At 40.1% G+C, this 20,321-nt stretch overlaps 1 protein-coding gene across 10 annotated transcripts in view; it reads right to left on the bottom strand.

Annotated features, from left to right (window-relative positions):
• Positions 1-1,104: 1,104 nt before the first annotated feature.
• SKIC3 (SKI3 subunit of superkiller complex) overlaps positions 1,105-20,321 on the bottom strand; it is a 46,126-nt gene continuing 26,909 nt past the window's right edge. For 7 of the 10 annotated variants that reach the window (XM_074811502.1, XM_074811504.1, XM_074811500.1 and 4 more), the window contains 13 exons: positions 19,348-19,472; positions 18,367-18,490; positions 15,865-16,083; positions 15,000-15,072; positions 14,217-14,270; positions 13,993-14,104; positions 12,740-12,868; positions 11,999-12,120; positions 10,044-10,202; positions 7,169-7,321; positions 5,290-5,420; positions 3,476-3,599; positions 1,105-1,949 (listed from right to left, as the gene is read on the bottom strand). In XM_074811502.1, coding sequence (XP_074667603.1) covers positions 1,872-1,949; positions 3,476-3,599; positions 5,290-5,420; positions 7,169-7,321; positions 10,044-10,202; positions 11,999-12,120; positions 12,740-12,868; positions 13,993-14,104; positions 14,217-14,270; positions 15,000-15,072; positions 15,865-16,083; positions 18,367-18,490; positions 19,348-19,472 — 1,603 coding nt within the window. In that variant the 3' untranslated portion in view covers positions 1,105-1,871. Of the gene's footprint in view, positions 1,950-3,475; positions 3,600-5,289; positions 5,421-6,471; positions 6,778-7,168; positions 7,322-10,043; positions 10,203-11,998; positions 12,121-12,739; positions 12,869-13,992; positions 14,105-14,216; positions 14,271-14,999; positions 15,073-15,864; positions 16,084-18,366; positions 18,491-19,347; positions 19,473-20,321 lie in introns of those variants that run through there. The other 3 variants (XM_074811506.1, XM_074811505.1, XM_074811507.1) reach the window with 3 other exon arrangements.

Here is a 20,321-nt window from a genome sequence, read left to right as displayed (position 1 = left end):
ATGAGGAGGGCAAGATTTTTACCTCATATTGTTGGGTTTTACAGAAGTTTAAGCTCATGTTCCCCGAGTGCTTTTCACTGAGTAGGTGGCAGAAATATGTGTTGGGTTTTCTTCCTACAGGGCACGTAACACAACTTCGGGCTGTGTAATTATCTTGTTCCAGGAGTTCATCACTGATCACAGGAAAAGTAACTTCATGGTCTTCTGAAGACAAAAAGCACTCTACTGTTTTTTTTTTCCTAATAGGGAATATTCACCATTGATGGTTCCTTAGCTGGTTTCTCTGGCCTGTTATGTGTCTGCTCTCCGAGGTGTTAGAAAGCAGTTCAGGTTTAGTGCTGAACAAAGCACAGACTAACGCCAGGCTGGTGACGATGGCTCTCCCACCGCGAGAGTAGGAGGCGCAAATATCAAGACCATACGCCAAGGATATGAACTATAGGCTGCAAGAACTTTTCCAGGCTTTTAATAGCAGCAAGCTAAAAAAAAGTTACAGTGAGTCTTGAGAGTCACGAGTCTGGCTTTTGCAATGCTCCCTTTTTAATATCTGATAGTTCAAGACGACGTGACAGCAGGCTGTGAAGGGAACCACAATCGATCTAAATTTACCAAAAAAAAAAAAAAAGTCTTTTTAAGGAAGGTATTTTGCATTGAGGTGGGTGGGAGAACGAAAGTGTGGGAGACAAGGAGGGATTCTTGCCATTCAGAGAGGTTTCCACGCACTGCCACAGAGTAGAAACCCCAGCCTACTGAGCTCAGTTTTCCTCTTTAAACGACAGTGGTGCGCTCGTGGCTCTCGGCCGCACTCCAGAGATCCCCGCGCGTGGCTGGTGGCACACACACCCCACACACCCCAGCTCAGCAACCTGCTTTCTTTAAGCCCAAAACCAACCGGTTCTGAAACCAAAGCGTACACTCGACGCAGCCCCGCTGCACGGCCTGGAAGGGCCCTTTCTCCTCTCTAATACAGGGTCGTACCAGCTGTCCTAAGACTTTGGTGGACAGACAGTAATTTTAAGAAACTTTAAACCAGGAAACAGAGCTATTGTGACTCTTGTCAACAGCTTGAAAACCCTAACAGTAACACTAACAGATTAGAATCACTGCTTTTTCTTTCTTTTTTTTATTTTCATGTACATAAAAGCAAAATAACATCACGCCTTTAAAACCACTGTCATGATTCATCCAATTAAGCAGTCAGCAGCAGAACTACCAAGACATAAATAGAGCCTGTTATACACATTTATAAATACGACCCCGTCCCTGATGATCACAAGCTTTTCTTGATGGGAATGTTTACTGAAGCCTGCAGTCAAGAGGATACACTGCTGTAAGGAAGATCAGCTAAAAAAAAAATAAATTTAAAAAGTATAAACTGACACCACACATGAAGTTCCAAGTGGATTTGGGTCTCAACTCCACAACAAAGCGTATCAGAAGAATAAAAGCATTTTAAATCTCTGACTGTTTTACAGTATCTGGGAGAGAACAAGAGATTGGTGCTAGTTAGCCAGTAAGATTCTGTGCCAAGAAAACCTTGCATCATGGCCAGCGCAGTTAATATTGTACTTCCGTATGTGGCCAAGAGGAAAATACAAAGTACTTTCCATTGCGAATAGCGCTGAAGTTTCAGTGAGGAAGAAAACAAAAGCAAAATTCAGGGTTTTCCTTTCATATAAAGCGTATTTTTATGGTGGAACCCATATAACCTGCTTTTGTTCAAGAGAAATAAAACTAAAGACAAAGTTCCAGCTGATGCAATAAAAAATCAAAACCAGACACAAACAAACAAAGCCCAAACCACGTATGTTCCTAGAGATGGACTGATTAATTTGCATGAATGGAAGATGTTTCACTTGGGATAGTCCATTCTAGGCACTTGATGACAATGTCTCATTTAGTTGCAGAGCTCTAACATCTCCATTAGCTTTGGCATTTTCTATAAGTACCTGCAGAGAAAAAGAGGAAAACAAACAGTGAAAAACTGAGATTTTCATAATTTTATTGTTAGCATTTTACTGTCAATCTGTAAAGCATTTTACTTCCTGCTACAGTTTCCCTAAAAGATTGAGTAACCCATAAGCCCAGATAGGCAATATTCAACATTACACATCAGCTTGCTTAAAGTATCAGGCACTTAAGACCCCCACCCTGTAGTGGCTTGCTAAACCTGTAGTTGCTTGCAACGCACTGCTACAGCATCATTTGTTACTTGAGGCTGAGACCAAGTCTGACAAGTAAGTTACCTGCTGGCAGAGAAACAAGCAGAGCTAGACGAGACCTATCTCCCTGCCGACACACACTTGCCTCCTGCTAGTACATTAGTATCAATCTAAATTTGCCAAACAGGAACATTCTCTCCAGCCAGTTAAGCAAAACTGCCAAGTTATCTTTTTTCCTCCCCCATTTAAATTTACCCTTCCTTGATTTATTCTCCACAGCTCGCATTAGCAGCTTTTCCACTAGTTAAAAAAGCTCCCACGACAGCCTAATGCTCACAGATGTTCATAAGCTTCTGGCACTTCTCTTGTAATCTAATCACATAATACATATTAAAAAGGAAAACCACTAAGCAGTATCAAGCAAATCTTTAGCCATTATTATTATTGTACTCATTGGTAGGAAGTACAAATGACTTTGCATAAGCAAGTGCAATGAGATCATACCAGGATCATCCAAACTCATTAATTCTAGTGTTTTTATGAACCTGTGTGTCTGTGCATGGACTTTTATCAACACTGAGCCTACCTGATGGGCTGTACCTCCAAACGTACTTTGTTACGGATTCAAAGTTTCCCCAGGGAACAGCTGTTAACCAGGGCACAAGAGCTCATCGTGCAGGTGGCAGCAGTGAGGAGGTTTTTGGGAGTGTGGTCAGAGTTTGAGTAGCAAGGTGATTCCAATTACAAGCCAAACTGAACCATCCCGCTTTGCAACCCATGAGAGCTGTGTGGATTGGTGAGTTTGACCAAATCCATTGGTGAAGTACTGTCAGAAACTAATGTGTCATTGACTCTGTACTGAAAATAACACACCATTATAGACACAATAGAAGTCTTAAGTACAGAGAGCACAGCACTCCACTGTTGAGATCTTCTGGGTCAAGGATACCACAGTGTTCCAGAAAGGCTAGGGGAAATTACACATTTTTAGTGCATCAATAAGTTCCGGTAAACTTCTGATAAAATGGTCCTCATGTCTACTTAAGAGTCACTAGTAGAATTCTTGCCAGTTTGGATTAGAGAGAGATTTTGCTGTTTGTTTTTCATTAGTATTGCATGGAGGAATGGAAGACTGTCAAACAAACGAAATTTCAAAAACTGAGGTACGTTTTGTCAGTAGAGAATCCTTAAACATTGCAGCCTCATGAGCAGGCGAGCCAGCACCTCCCCAGCCTCCCTCTACCCCACTTCCAAGTTGCAAGCACGATAATCACTGTAAATAGATTGAATTTCTGTATAAACCAGACTCTTACATCTATTAATTCATAATCATCTTTGGCATACAGATGTTGCAGGAGGTACCAGCGTGCCACTGACACTATGGTTTCTGGATTCCCCGGTTGATAAACCACTCTTTCCAACATCCGACGAGTCTCCCTGGAAGCACAACCAAAACATAATCCAAATCAAGTGTGACTGACTAGGTTGCATGTAACGTGCCTGTGTCCCAGAGCAAGCAACAGTGATCAGGAGTAAATTAAGGGAAAGTCCTTATTTCCACACCACCCAGGAAAGGGAGGGAGCAGAGCTGGACACTCCTTTCTTACCTATGTAAAATGCTACGGAATACCACCACCATTGTTATGCTTACTCCATTACACTCAAGTTAGTGCTTTAACTAGCAAGTAACCCAAATTAGATCAACATAGTAGATTTTATGACTGCTGCAAAAACACGACAAACATCATGCTACCTGTGAACTCAGCTCAATCTCCAATGTCAGTATGTGATCTGCTGAACAAGTGCAGCAGGTATTCTCCTGTTTAAGAGCTATGAAATAAATCTTTTGGAAGACAGAGAGCCACAGGTACTGCAACAAATCTTAATAATCCCAATAGAATTTAATATTATACGCCAGTATATTTAATTCAGGTGCTCACAAAAGGTACTGCAGTTCCTGCAAACACAGAGGCAAGATGTGAAATTGCTGAAGAGAAGAAAATTGAAATAAAGTACTACACAAAGTCTGAAATTCTATTTGGCCGATACCACCTTTCAACACTGCCAGCTTATACCTAACCAAGACATTTTCAAATTCCCCATGTCATTAGAAATCTGGTAGAAACTGGCAATTAAGTTTAGGGATGTCACATTAATTCACTGGCGCTCCATCAGCTTTGGCTCTTGTTTCAAGAATTCTGTCCTTTATAACTAATATAACTGTCCAGTACATTGTGATTTAACAGGCTGTTGAGAAGTTACATCTGTTTTTTGTTAGCTGTTTGTACTTGAGACTAGTTTCTCCTTTCAGGATTTTGAAACACCTAGGCAGATGAATTAGATCCTGTGATAAACCTTACTGTTCACGTAAGTTAACATCTGAAATTGTAGTTAAGACCAATTTTAATTGATTAAGTAAGTTTTCAGCCCAATTTTGTTATAACCTACAACCATCACGATCACATTAGGCCGCCTGTCACCTTCTTTAAGGCCCACTGAGAAAGTAAGCCAGTTTGTTAGAATTACCTATAAAATCAGGTGAAATTATTGAACAAAAACATCAAGAATATTCCAATTTTCCACAGTTTAAGCAAAAACACCACAGAAGACGAACTAGACTTAATAACCAAACTCACAAAGTAGGAGGCTTCCAAGCCCCCATCCCCCAAATCTTCCTCCCCTTCCTCAAAAAGCCACAATGAGCACCTGGTAGTTCAGGTATGAACCAACTTTGACTTGAGCCCAGTTTAGGATCAAAATGAATCCCAGCAGTAGATAGGGTAGTGATATCTGTTTCCACTGTGCTATTTAAGAAGATCTTTGAGCATGTATAGTCTTCCCGATTAATTTATTTAGGTAACACGCTATTAAAATGAAAGTTGTCTTACAGCTATTTTTGCCTTGGTAGGAAGGTCATATACCTTTTTTTGAGAAAGGTAGGAAGACTCTGCTGCTTCCTGCTCCCCACGCTAACCCCTTCCCCCCTCTCCCTTTTAACTGCCATACTACTTCAAGAATTAATTCCCGTTTTCAATTTTCTTTTAGTTTTTGGTGTTAGATCTGGGGCAAATGACCCCCTGTACTTTTACACAGCGTGTTCCATTTCAGGTTAACAGATCGTGCATACCTTGCTCCCATTTTGCGATTATACTGGAGCAGCGCTTGTAGGAGAGCTGCCAGGGGGCAAAAAGAAAGTTTCAACGCTTCAGTTGTTGCCTCCTGAACCAAGGATGGCCAGTGCTCATTTGAGACATTAGCCTATAATGAACGAAGAAAAAAAAAAAAAAAGAAGGGTTTTATTGTAGTGTGTAGTTTAAATCAGTTTTTGTTTGCAGCTCTCCAGAGAGCAGGTTTAATTCAAGCTGTTCTGAGTTATATCAAGTATTTGGCAGGTTAGAAAGAGATTTCTTTAAAAAAAAAAAAAAATCAACAGTGGTTAGAAGAGCCTGGAAAAGTCATGTTAAATATTCTAAACATTCTTGCCAGCATTCCACTTGCTCATTTATGCAAAGAATCCTTTTAGTTTTTCCATACATGTTTTAGTAATGCTTATTTTATCACAAACCTTTGTTTGCTCTTCAGCTTGCAAATTCTCGTCCCATATTCAAAACTATTCTAGAATGTAGAATTTATCCCCAGAAGTGACATCATATTTTACCAGAAGTAAGAAACAACTCCAAGATGGTAATTACCTAATAGACCAACTACTGAGCAAATCCCTGTATCTTTTGGCTTAAGAAAAATCTTATTATCCCCATTGTGTCCAGATAGCATTCAAATTACTGCACTTGAAGGGGAGCCTAAATTTTCACTTGGACAGATAATTAGGAGACAAGCAATTCTCAAACATAGAGCTTTCTTGGATCTGAGCAGGGTTTTCACCAGACTTTTTCACATTTCATTAAGCCAGTGCAGATTAGGGAGGCCAAACAGAAATCCACCATCAGCTGCTCTGCTCATGCAAAAAGTAGAGATGAGATAATAAAATTTGTACTAACTACATTTTTAGACAAAGTCTGGTACATTCTCAGGCAATTCAAGTCAGCCTTTGAAGAAGTTGTATTAATTAAGTTAGAGAATAACTTGTGACCTGTGGGGACATTTAGGAGCTAAAGGGAACAGGGAGTGGAACACTAGAAAATGGACAGAAAAATCATGGGAGCAAAAATCCTGCCACTTGTCTTCTGCCTTTTGAAGCATATGGCTTGTGAGAAAGAAACTTCTCTGCACTGAGGGGGATTTTCTTTTCCCACCAGGAGCAACAGCTTTGGGGCTTTATCCTTGGTAAAACTAACTGCCCTTTCTTATATAATCACTCAGGACAGATGGGGTTCCTTTGCCTGACTTTGATTAAGGTTGTTAGCTTGATCATCTGTTAAAATATGTGAAAAAGCATTAGCCAAGATCACAGCAGTATCCACCTTTTGCACCAGGCTTTAAGGAAGTCTGGCAGTGCACTTCAAGCTTCTAAAGTGACAATGCTTAAAGAGAACAGACACTCGCCAAGGATTTGAGTTCGGTTCACCTGGCCCCTCGGTGCAAGGAGTAATTTTCTTTATGCCAGAAAGTACACTTCCCTTACATTGTCTTTACACTTCAAGGCAAGGCACCATATCTAGAAATGACCATACAGCATAAAGTTACTTGAAACTTGACTGAAGTCTCCGGGAAAAATGATTATTAAGACCATTGTCTGAACAAGAGCATAGAGACTTGAAGGGTATGTCAACTTGGATGATCAAACTGAATCTGCTTTTAGAGAAATAAGCCTTATTGAACAAGCTAGCCTCTTTATGGACACAGTGGTTTTATGTGATTATTTCACAGCAATCTCTCTTACAAAGAGATATGCTAAAAACAGCACACTGCCCCTTGCAGTCTCGTTTTATTCTCTATTCAAAAAATGCAAAGTCATTTAAACAGGGGCTTCATTTAAAGACTGCAGAAGCCCTACCTCCCATGAACTCCCGTTAAATCATGCAGTTATGTAATTTTGATTATCCTACCATGCAGATCTCCAGTGCGAGCATAGCTAGCCTGAGCAGACTGGAAAACTTCCCATTCCAGCTGCCCTGCTGTGACGCCAACTGCAGACTCTTCCTGTAACACATCTCTGCTCCAATCATCATTCTTTGAGACTGATACACTTTTGCCAGCCACTGAAAATAAACATCCAGCACAATCAGTTATGGAGCCACCAAAACACACATCCATTCGGTAAGATCATGTAGTTCAATTTATGGGAGTACCACAGTATTAGCTAAAACACCACCACCCACCCAGCCCTCATTCCAAAAACATGCTGCGCACTGCCCTGTGGGAAAATGTAGCCTGCTGCAGAGCTGGCAGTACACCTCACTGCAGCAACATAGCGATATAAGTTCCCCTGAGCACCCATCAACAACTGTTTGATGGCTGTCTTCATGTGGGCACTGCTCACAGATGAACAAACAGCACAACTGGCTCTGTGGAAGTCATCCTTCAGATGAGAAGGGCACTGTGTGGTGCCTCATTTGTCTCTAAAAGTTCTGTAGAGATGAAAAGGTGATTTTCCCTCTGGAACAAAGGTTTTTCCAGCCCATCTGAGTAATGCCAGGAACATGACAGACTTCGGTGTGAGCCTGAGCTCAGATGATGGGCTGGGCTACACAGTTTCTGACCCAGCAGGGTCATGCTGGAGGAGCTGGATGGGGCTAAGGCAGAGGACACTGGGATCTCTGCAGAGTTTCACACTCCTGCTGCCTGCTCTGCCAGCACAAGATGTCCCGGACTTGCTCATGAAAAGAAGGAAAAGGATTCTAACTCCTCCCTCTCCAATTCTGTAGTCATGTCACATTTTTTGAAGCAGATGTAGCCACAAGCTTGCAAATTCCCGACATGTATCAAGATGCATAAGCCACATTTAGAAATATTCTTTGCTGGATCACCAAGCAAACAAAGCAACTTCTTATGAAAAAAACCAATTCCCTTGCTTTTAAGCAAAGGTCTTTATACTTTTCCTAGCTATAGACTGCCTGGTGCTAGAAGGGGATAAAATTCTTAATCCCATCTGATGCGTATAAGATATTTATCATTAAGAGGAGACACACCAGAAAGTATTTATTAGCACTAATGAGATTGTGCATCCTTGGCACCAAGCTGCAGGACTGCTTGCTAAAGTAAAACATCCGTTCCTGTGCAGGAAAAAAAAATCCTTCCTTGGCCTCAGCTCTTTGCAGCTGAAGATATCTAGCACTGAAGACGTGAAGGAGAAGAGAACCCCCATGCAAAGGCACAATGGCAGCTCTTTTGCACAATGGCAGATCAGCTTTTCTCTATTTTCCTGGTAAGCCACAGCACAACAAGTAGAACAGCCATCAAATCAGTAGTTCAGCAGCACTCCCAAACCCTGCAAAACAACCATTTACAGAAAAGCCAAAAACTTAAGCAAAAAGCAAAGTTAATGGCCCCTCCAACTTTGTAAAACTGTAAGCATCACGATGGACACTTCTGCGTAAGACAAAACATTTATCTGACTCAAGAAGTCCAGAGCCAGAAAACATAAAAGCATAGATCTATCTATTAGGAACAGATGCAGCAGAGCCAGGCTTTTTCAGAACGCTATCCAAGCCCTGAGAAATATCTTTTTTAATTAAAGACTGAAAAGCCTTTCTCAGAGGTATCTTATCTGTGACCTGGATTAAAAAACCAATACAAACCAACCCTTTCCCCCTCCCCAAACCACATATGCTTTCAGTTCACTTCTTCCCCCTGCTCATAAGCAAGACACTTGGCTATGCAGGGCATGCCTGAAGGATGTATATAAGCCCTAATTCCATTTTCAAAATATATTACTAAAACAGAAGATACAATCATGTCTTGCATGCCCCCATATTTTGCATATCCCACCTGAATGAGTTCTGCAGTTCAGAAAGATGAAGTCTCACAAGCCAAAGAAAAATGCGTCAAAAAAAGCACATTTCCACAAATGATACTCATATGTTCCAGAAGGGAAGAGGATCTGCAGCTTTGTAACAAGTGAGATAATGATCTCTGCACCAGTCTTGTACTGATTTTCTAAGACTGAAATCTCGTTTAGTGAGTCTTACCACAAACAGGGCTTTATCTGTTGGACAGGCGGAGGGAGCGCCATAAATCCTGCAACTACATAAAGGACTAAAAGCTCACAGAATTTTTCTAAACAATGTGCTGTTAACATTGGTAAAGAGTGACTGTAACTAACAGCAACGGTTATGAAATAAATGAATAAATACGCTGCATCACCAGAAAGCTCTTTTGGCATGTGTGAGACAGACTTCTCAGATTGTCTCATGGAAGGAGCGTAAGAAGTGAGTTTATAGCACTTTTGTATTAACTAAAAGTGATCTCTCGTGATGCCATGGAAGGGAGTGAGTGAACACTGTTACTGGGAGTGATTTATCTTCCCTGCAGACTCAACTTACTCAAAAGAACGGTGACACCTGACGTTCGGAGATTATGGAGAAATTCAGGTTTTCAGACCCTGAATGAGGAACTGTATATTACTATTTTAGGAAGCCACTTACTTCCACCTATTCTTATGGGTTATGAAATATTTCACTGGTTTCTGCTCACACGTCAAGTCACAGGCCTCTAAAGGCACAAATGCCAGGGATTTATCTCAACTTTTTAACTCTCCAGCCTCCATGTCTGCTTGCTCTTACTAACAGTCCATATTATTTCAACTACTAAAGTTAACGTAATGGTACAACTTTATAACGAACTGCATATAAGCTGTTTTTTCTGTCTCTGGTTCTGTCAGTGAAAAAATAAAAGCAATCAGTGAAACAAACTGTCACCCACCTACAGCACATACTCCACTGAGCACGGCACATGAAAGTCAGGGAGAGGATCCACACTTACTTGCCAGGCTGCGACTGAAGTTGAACTGGTCATGACTGTCTTGTGAAGCTCCTCCAGGATGTTGTCTGGAAGTTCTTTGTGAGACTGCAACAGCTGCTTACACTGAACTTGTCTCAAAAGCAAAAACAGAGCTGGGTGCTCAGGGCGGCTTTTTAAACCCTAAAACCAAAAAGAAGGCCCAGCGTGATACCAGAATTACCATTTCCAAATATCAGAAGATGCTTTCATTTTTCCATTTCACTCTTTACAAAGAACAGCACTGAAAGCATTCTCAGGATGCTCGCAGCATGGCATCTTCCTCCTACTTTGCACAAAGGAGCATTCCAGGAACTGACACATGAAAACAGATAACATTTTTTATGTCCTCCAAATACATTTGAAGTCTATTCTAAATCTTGTACATGTCCAACCCTTAGAGGTTTCTGAAAGATAGATAGGTAAGTAGCAGACCTCTGGATCTCCTTTGGTTTCACAATCATTACAAGTTTTGGGCTAATAGATGCAAAAACCTGTCCCATGGCTGCAAGTGATCTTGCGTATGTTCCAAGTAATTTCAGTTCTCCTAGCTAAGGTGGTTTATTCTCACTGGAACAGAAAGACTTTACCAGACACTTCTTGTTCAATAACAGCAGATATTGATATTTTTCGGAACAAACTCATGCAAAAATGCAGACAGAAAACTAGCCATCTGCTGCTTTATCCTTCTCAGGTGAAGCGTGTGAAGCTTCTGCAGTCACATTACATCTTATTTTACCTGTTCAAATCACAATACTTCCAAGAATTATAACTCAAACCACCCGTACTTTTCACCCATTTTTTTTTAAAAAACAAAATACGTTGCCTTTGAGTCCTTAACAAGCTGTTGCTTTGTGAAGAATACACAGACAGCAGAGAGTTTCTGAAACACAATAGAAGCTGCTAGAATTTCCTGCAATTTCCCCTCATTAACAAGTGTGGAATCATGTTGCCTGTCTCAAACTGAATGAGTGCGGTGCCTGGCTCACCAACCCTGCTTATATTGCTCTATGAGAATCTTGTGGATCAAAACTGTCAGAGTGTGTTACTCTTGTTTCTTCACAAATTGCAGGCACTGACTGTCCTCTCCCCAAGCTATTTAACAAAAAAACCCCCCAAACCCACCATAATCTTCCTCCGTGCCCAGATACCACCTCGTATGTCTAGAAATCTCCGATCTGTGTTAATGTGAGACAGGTCAGTAGACACGCTGGCCAGAAAAGGAAAACTTCTCACCAAGCAAAGAGGCAAGAAAGTACCTCCCCCTTAAAAAGCAGCACCTTCACTGAATGTGTGTGTTTCAGATTTGGTTTGGTTTTTTTAAACTCCCTTCCCCATTAATACAGAAATGCCATAAACATGAAGCACATCTGCATGGGATTAGGTAGTTTTCCTTAATGAAATTCAGGGATGTGTACTGCTGAGGCCAGTTGTTTTTTTGCTTATGTTTTGCCAAGTCTTCTGTTCATGAACACATGAAACACACAGTTCATGCTTGTTAACACCCTAGCCCCCTTCCCCAGATGTGTTGCCTCAAGACTTTTCTTCTTAATAATTAAACCTGTAGCAGCCACTTGTGGCTCTGAAACGGAATACTACCACAACAGAGCAGAAGACACTGAAGTCCCCTGCAAGTTTCCCACTGGGATTTCTTGCCTTGAATTTCTGTAATGTTTTGCTTCATGCTGTGTTAATGAATGCGGCAGGAAGGGCAGACTTAGCTTTGTCGTGTCATACACTGCTTGTTTCAACTACTAACACAGCTGTGGTGTTGCAAACAGAATATCTCAGGGAGGGGAGAAAATGCCAACACCTATTACACCTTGTAGCTCTGATGGAACAGACAGTTGCTAATTCAAAGACCACCTTCTTGTAAAATGCAGACAAATCAGGATTTCTATACAATTCTACCACAATCTGCCAATATGTTGCCATCATACCTTGGTACAAAGAGCTTCAGCTTCCGAGAGTTTACCACTCTCCTCTAGACTGGTAATAGCTTGACATAGACACCAGTCTTCAAGAGTCTGGACATAATTATGTGGAAGGTTGTTTTCTCCAGCTGCAAAAACAGATAAAACACTTAACCAGATTACTGTGTATGCTGCAGTGCCACACCATGTCACATGCTCTAGACCTGGTAAAGGAGAACTTTTAGGCGCATTCACCTGACATGGCTTCCTTCATTAATAGGAACATTAAGAGATAGTAAAATTAAAAGCAAGAAGAGGGGAAAAAAGAATACACCACTTGAGTTAATGGGTTGAAAAAAAATCAATGGAATTTTAATTCCAGTTTTCAAAACTCTATGGATGTTGAGCAAGACTGAGGCTGAGGTCATCCCTCTACTCCAAAAGCTACAGAACTTGAGTACCTCAGCCTTTCCTTGTAAGCAGTGTTCCTGTGCTGAAATACATCCATCCAGGTAGGCATCAGAGTTCAGAATATTATTTTTAAAAAGCATTCAAGGCTTTGGAGGGGAACGCAAGCTGTGATTGAGTAATTAACCCTAGCTGCACGCTAGGATGTAGCATTTTTATGTGATAAAATACAACTGCAACTCAAACAACTACTGAGCAATTCTCAGCTTATTTGCAAGTTTCTGAAATTCAGAAGAGTACTGCAATCTTAGAGCATTTCAATTTTATTTTACTTTTTTAAACTGGAAAACTATAGCTTACTTTTGGCTGAAACTGTAGATACAAGTGTCATCTCTAGATCTGTTCGCTTCGGCTGAGTGTCGTTGAGACAGACAACAGTGTTTTCAGCATGACAGGCTGCCATTAGCACTGCCCAGGCAGCAGGATTATCTAGAAAAGAATGGTTAAAGGCAATTCGTGCCCATTCTAAACATGCTGGTAGTTCATTCAGAATGGTCTTTACCAGATTAAGCATAAAAACATAGCCATCAATGGAACCACACACTGTAAGTAAGAGATAGCAAGAAGAAGGCAAAGAATTCACTCAGACCCTTACATCAGCTCAGCCCAAGGCAGCTGATAACTATTTGCCTCTAACTAGTACGATCTGCAAACTGTAAGACAAAGATGCTGTTTCTAAAGCCAGACAATATAGTCTGACCACTAGCATGACAGTTATGGCCACAGGTGCCTACTTCTGGTACCAGCTAACTCCAGTGTCAGCTTCAATCTGACCTAGCCCTGTGAAGAGCAACCACGGCTGGACAGAGCTTAGTTAAAGACTTCAACCATTTCATCCCAAAGATAATGAATTTTGCCAGCAAAATGAAACAAAGCTTGAAGATCTAACAAAGAAAACGTAAAGTACACTGCTTTTGAATAGCAGTCATAGTCTTGTGTATACCTGTAGGAACGTTAATTGAAATTTTTAACTTGCAGCCACACTAATGCATCAGAGCAAAATTACTGCGGAAGAAACAGTTTCGGTATTTCACTATCAAGTGCAAATTAGCACTCGAAAATGCCACTAGATCTGTGCTTCATACATTTAATGAAGATCACTGTTTAGTGACAGAACAGTTGCCTGCAGTTCATCACCAGCATACTGTAAACAGCACGTTTCCAACCCAATTTCTCAAGCTAGATGAATAAATCTCTCCTCTTGGCATACCATACTGACTCTGAGGGAAGATGTGTTTTTCTTTTTTGCTTAAGATATTAAATAATACTTATCTCTTCACCTGATGAGGGATTAACAGATTAACTAATTGCCCACGTTTTCAGAACAAGCCTTAAAACACAGTAATTTTTTTCTTCTTGTCTGGTTTAATTCCCCATGTCCAAACTTGGAACGATACTTAAAATTTCAGCTCTAAGCATTCTCCCCAAAACATCCATGGATAACCCAAAATAACAAAACAACCAAAGAAAAGTAGGGGATTTTGTTAGCACAGTAATTTTGTTTCTGATGGGTAAAAAAAAAAATCACTGGTTTGTTTGAGAACACGAGTAACCTGGACAGAGGCGGATTGCCTTCTGAATATTTTTCAGAGGATTGTTTTTCTCATCTTCTAACATGTGACATCCTGCTGCCAACTGATTAACTGCAATATTCAACAGGACTTCCTATAAAACAGAACATAAAAGTGACTTAATACTATGTTATGAAGTGATCACATGGAATTAATTTTAGGATTGGTTATGAAATTATAAAGTCTGCACTTTAAGAAAGCCAAACCTTTCCGTGGTTTACATCAAGTGCATGTGCAACGTTTCCTGCCACAGCTCCCCCCTGCAAGATTAAAAAAAAATAAACTGGTTTCGTTATATGACTGATTTAATAGATTTCATACAAAACGTAATGCCAAGATCTTTTTATCTTTGTTAATCAGAAATACAAAGTTTGCACAATGCGATCTCTTCCTTGCCTACAGCACAATCTCTTTATAAAGAATTAGGAAAAGATATTCAGATTTGAGCTTTCCATACGTTGTGTTTCTAATTTTCGCCCCATATAGAAAGGGTTTTTTTTTCAGGTGCTATTTCTACTTACAAAATTGACAGAAATTAAGACAAAGAGTATTTATTTGGAGAAGAGCTAATAATAAGCATAAAAGTGATAAGGAAATACTGGCTAATGCAAAAAACGAAATTGGCTAGATTAACCAAATTCAACCTACTTAAATCCTAATATCTATATATACACACACGTGTATAAAACCAAACAAAAAATTATACACAGTACAGCCTTTTCTTGTTGGAATAATTCTAGCAGATTTTTTCCTGTAGGATTATATCAAGAGATGAGGAATTGCTACCCCATGAAAGATGCACATAGTGGATATGAAACTTCAGTATGTACCCATGTGTTGCTCTGGATGGGCTTGTCTACGTAAGCCTGAAGTTTTCATTTTAACTAATGAACACTCACGTAGTGAAGGGTGAGGGTTTTTTTATTTAAGAAACAACACGGACTACTCAGGATGTAAACAGCACATATGTATTACAACAGTGCACTTACTTTTGCCTTTTGTGATGCATAGAGTGGAACCAGTCGAGACAGAAGAGACCAGAGGGCAGGATTATCAGGGTTACTGGGAAAAGAACAAGGATGTTATGACTTTCTGGTTTAAATATGAACTGGGCCTACCTACCGACTCGGTAGGCAGTTGCTATAAATCCCCAATGGATCTTTTTCTATTAAGAAAACAACCCATCGTGGTTGAAAATTGACATGGGGAGTAATTTAAAACAAACAATATTGAAGTTTTTTATTGCTGAATATAAAATGTACAATAGGCATATCAATATTCATGGGAAGAAAAGAAACTTTAGGACTACAGGTCTTGTCCTCACAGTGTGAAGAACAAGGAATTTCAATTCAGTTGGAGAAAAAAAAATTCCAATAACACCTGGAGACACTATGAGGTGTGTCTTGCTTAAAGGCACTGATTAAAGTTCCCCCTTTCTAGAATGCTAATCAAAACACATTTAAACACAGAGATGTAGCTAATGGAATGAACAGCTTCAGAGGCTGTTAAACAAAAGTCCTAGAGACTTTTTAGGTTGAAGGTTCTGCTGCATATGATGAAAAATGTTTTCACAGAACAATGAACTGATCTAACTAGCAAAGAAGCCACCAAAACAAATCCCAGAAAACCCCAAACAAGCCATGAAACTTCTGCCATTTGATCCCATAAATCAGAAAGCAAGCTTCTGTCAGCTGATGCTACAACCTTAAACAAGGACTTCATGTTTGAAAAACAATTTTTACTTTTTGTTTTTTTTTCAGAAGAATGCTGCAAGTGAACAGACGTTTGCTTACTAGTCAGTGTAATCAAAGCAATATGTTTGCAAGGCAATCTAAAGACAGACAAAATACATACCTGTGTATTGCTCTGGAGACTTCTCTCTGGACCCCCGCATTTCTACCTTGCAATGCATAAACAGCAGATGCAAGAAGGCACCTCTCATAAATCCTATCATCCCCTTTTTCATGCTTCAGTAATTCTTTTAAGGCTGCTGTTGCAAGTGTGGCATCCTGCTTTACCAGTCCTAGCGTGCACAAAGCTGTCAGACTTTCTGTACTAGGTTCCTTTAATGAGCTGTCGAATCAGAGGGAGGGAAGAAGACATGATTTTGGAGCACAAAATTAAACCTACTGTTCACATTAGAGTACTTGCTACTTCTGAGCCCTCTCGCTTCAATGCATCACGTATGGCACACAGAATTAACAGCCTCTCACTGTGGAATCGTGGATCAAGCTAGTTAAGTATCCTTGAGGTGTCAGGATATGGAAAACAGCTGTGGTTATGTGCCATTTCAGAACAGGCTTATAACTTGTAACTGCTTGGCAAGACTCTGACCTCTATCCTTCTGCAGCAGCCATAAAAGAAATGGTAAAAAACAACATGTAACAGTGACAACTATTTTCTTTTCTTGAAGACATTGGTACTTCTAACTAGTATCAAACCAGAGTTTTAGTGTGCAGCTTTGCAACAGAAATCCAGGAAGAAAAAAAACTAGAAATGAGCCTGCTGCACAGAACTGCTCTTTCTGAGAACAGGGATGTTCTGAGAAATTACGCCTTGTTTACATGAAAATTTGTTCTGACATACGGTAATTTGAACAGGCTTTCCACCATCTATTCATTTTAGTACCACTATCAGCTGCACTGTTCCATTAATTTTATTACAAGAGGCAGTTTAACCTCACGTCAATAGTATTCCAAGCTTTACTGGAGACCTACTATATAGTTAACTTTTATTTTTCAGCAAATTTTTCTAGTATAGGTGGAACTCTTAATTCAAGTTAATGCCCTGATCTTTAACTCTGCTGAAAACAAACAGTGAGCTCAGTACAACCAACCAAAAATCAAAGACCTTAAATGATGTGCTAATGGAAGGTGTTCTTACAATAAAGGTAATTCAATAAATTGCAATACGGACTGAATGGAGACAAATAACAAAACAGTGCATGGCAACAGTAATTTGGAGTTACTTCACTGTAATGTCCTGAACATAACTACAGAATGAAGTGCTGCTTACTTTCACTTATCAGGTGACTACAGGCTCCTAATCAAGCTTCTAATGATTACTTTTGCCTTCAAACAAAAGACAAGAATGTAAACTTTTGATTCTATGTTTTGTTTTCAGTCCCTAGCAAGAAAAATTGCTAAGAGCTGTTAAATATAAACTTGCACAGCCAGCACTATGTTACCTGGTCCAAAGGTGCTGCCCTTCGACAAGCAGGAAGTGGGATTCTACCATATAAACTATAAAGACATACTCATAGCTAAAAATTCTCTGTCGCAAGCTGACCATGAGAAACAAAGAAAGGCAACTGCTTGTCCAAGGTCCTGCTCAGGCCCTTTAAGCCATCTAGCATGGATTCCAGCCAATCAAGACATCTGTCTGTTGGACTAGAATGCACTGGGTTTGTTTTTATTACTAAAATCCACTGTGTACCTTTGCAGCACTGTGCTTCCAATTCAGATCTAGACATATTCACTGTAGCATTACTTTCCTAAATCACTTACTCTCTTTTTTCTTTGAACAGAAACAAATAGTCATCTAGAAAACTCTCATTGTTGATGTTTACGACAAAAAGAGAATTCTTCAGGGATTAATAGGATGTGGGAAATACCAGGTTCCTATCTAGTTAGTCATCAGTTACTCAGGATTTAGAGTGTACTAGGTCATGGACCTTCACTATTTCAGTAACTTCAGGAGTCTGCTGGCCAGACAGAGACTGTACAGCCACTGCTGGAGTTCTCTACTGACAGAGAGTTGATCCTGAGAGCTGAGATGTTAGCTCGTAATCCGTAGCTACCAGGAGACTAACAATGATGCACAGGCTTTTAGCCTCCACAGCTCTGAAAAAAAACAGACATTCATGACTTAAGAGAACAACTGATACAGACCTGTTTCTTTTCATGGGGAAGCTACAAGATTGCCCTTGTCTATGAAGCTTGGAACACAATTGTTCTGGAGATTTCTGACTATTTAAACTGAAACTGTTTTTGTTAGGCATCTAGATTTCTTACACCTAAAGAACAAAAATACTGCTTAGTGCTGAGGACAGCTACAGACTAATATTATCTTAAAAGACAAACATATTAAAACTACCATTCAAGGATATCAGACATCCAACCTGCTCAGCTCACTAACGCTTCTGTTCCACACTGCTTTAAGATTATGGAAGATGGCACAGGCCATAAAACAAAACAGATATATCACATCAATAAGCTTAAAAGAACTCCACATCCCCTCCTGTTTCTACTCTGCAACACAAAAAGAAAATATCCACCTGAGATCCCCCCAAAAAGTAAATCTGAGGATTCAGCAGTACTAAAACATCACACACTGATAATTATTCCCTCCACTCACCATTTAAACAGCAGTGCCTTTGCAGCATCAAGTTTGTTCTGTTTATACTCTATTATTGCCAAGGCAGTCAGGATATGTGCTTTATCTTGTTCAGACTCAGCAACAGACAAGGCTTTTTCATATGCTGGTAAAAATTCAAGACATGGAATTAAGTAGGAGAAAAAAAATGCATGTTTATAAAGCCTCTAGAAAGACGCCGTATTAGAACACACACAGAGGGGCACTTTGGTTTCGGGTTCACTATATTTTCACACCTCAAATCATAAGCAGAAGACAAAAGTTGACTAAGACTTTGGAAGTAACTGTATGTTGGGAAATGCCAGATTCACAGGGCTGTTCAGAGCCTGGGAGTTGTTTAATATGTAGGAAGTGAAAACAGAACTGCAAAGCAGTGTTGGGATATCCAGAAAAAGCCTGAAAGAACAGTTTAAATGCTCCCTGGTGAGAGCTTATTTATGAAATAGTACTTCAGATGGGCACACATCATCCCAATTAAAAACTAAAAGTTATTTAAAATGCTGAGCTGGCTACTCCTTTGCGAGTGCTTACACTTCTACACTGACAATTCAGTGTACCTTTTTGTGAAGTCTCACATCCTAGCAGCACAGAACATGACAATACAGCACTTACTTCTAGCACTAAAGCTAAAGCGGTTTGAATAAGACATTAATCTCCTACCCAGAACTGATTTTTCCAGGAAAGTCATTGCATTTGCGAAGAAGGGAAGATAACAGCACAACAGCTTAATGGACAAGAATGAAAGACTTGAAGAAATGTAGCTTCTCTCTGTACACTTCAAGAGTTCTAGCACCCTGCTGAACAGCCTAATAATTAAAATAGTTGGGGAATTTGTACTTATGCATTAGGACTGAAAGAGTAAAATAAACTGAACTACAGCTATGTTGGCCAGACAAACAGATTTCGGTAAGATTCATCTCAAGAGAAGCGTCTCACAAGGCTTGGCATTCATCAGACGCTTACCTTTGATACTTTCTTGTAGGAGTCCTTTCTTGAAGTAGGCTAACGCTACCCCCACAATGCCATCAAACTCAGTTAGGGGTATGGATGTGTAAACCTCGATGGCCTTATCACACTGACCAAGGGCACTGTGAAAACAAAATCAGTCACTGGTGAGAAGGATGTACCAAGAGCTGCTATGATTCAGACAAGCTATGCTTGCAGACCAGTATCCTCTTTTCCATGGCAGTTGTAAGTGGACACCTGGAAAGAGCAAGATTAGGACAAGGATGTGCAATATTCCCCACCCTCCTTCTGTTACAGCAGTTACTCCATCCCACTATCTGTTGCATGAAGAATAATTGATACAAAAAAGTCCTCTCCATCTGCATGACAGCTCTATGTAAGGATGTCACTTCATGGTCAACACAACGGAGTGGCAGAAGATGGCAAAGGAGAAGCATGAAAAAAGCAAATCCACATATGCAAGCACACAGACAGGCAAATGCACGTACAGACAGAGGTGCAGCACTGTTAACAAGACTGCTGTGGAAGAAATTATACAGGACTGTGTTTATTAAAACTAGTTATTAGTTACTGGAGCTTTGCTCTTGTGTAAGTTGCACACAGGAATCACCACGCATACAGCTTGGATGTGAGACTACCAGAAACTGTAGCGTTGATTCTAAATTCTTCCCTGGCATTAAAGAATGAATTATCACATTATCATGGCCTAGAAGTTCCAGTGTCATGTACAGAAACTTAAGAATATACCAAGTTTCTCTAGAGAGCTGACAAACATCTAATGAGCAGAGCTTGAGCTGTCTCATATCAAACAGAAGTTTGAAAGTCTTCGGCTGTTAAGAACTGTGTCCTGCATTCCTTCAGGAGCAGAAGGGAAGTGTGAAGGGAACTTACAATTGTGAGTAGGACTGTAGAGGAGAGGGTCATCAGAAAGATCACAGACACATACACAACAACCCAACTTCACAGGCTTC

The sequence above is a fragment of the Strix aluco genome, chromosome Z, assembly GCF_031877795.1.
Source record: "Strix aluco isolate bStrAlu1 chromosome Z, bStrAlu1.hap1, whole genome shotgun sequence".
NCBI lineage: Eukaryota > Metazoa > Chordata > Aves > Strigiformes > Strigidae > Strix > Strix aluco.
Note: the sequence above shows the minus strand (reverse complement) of the source record. Positions and strands in the feature narration are given on the sequence as shown.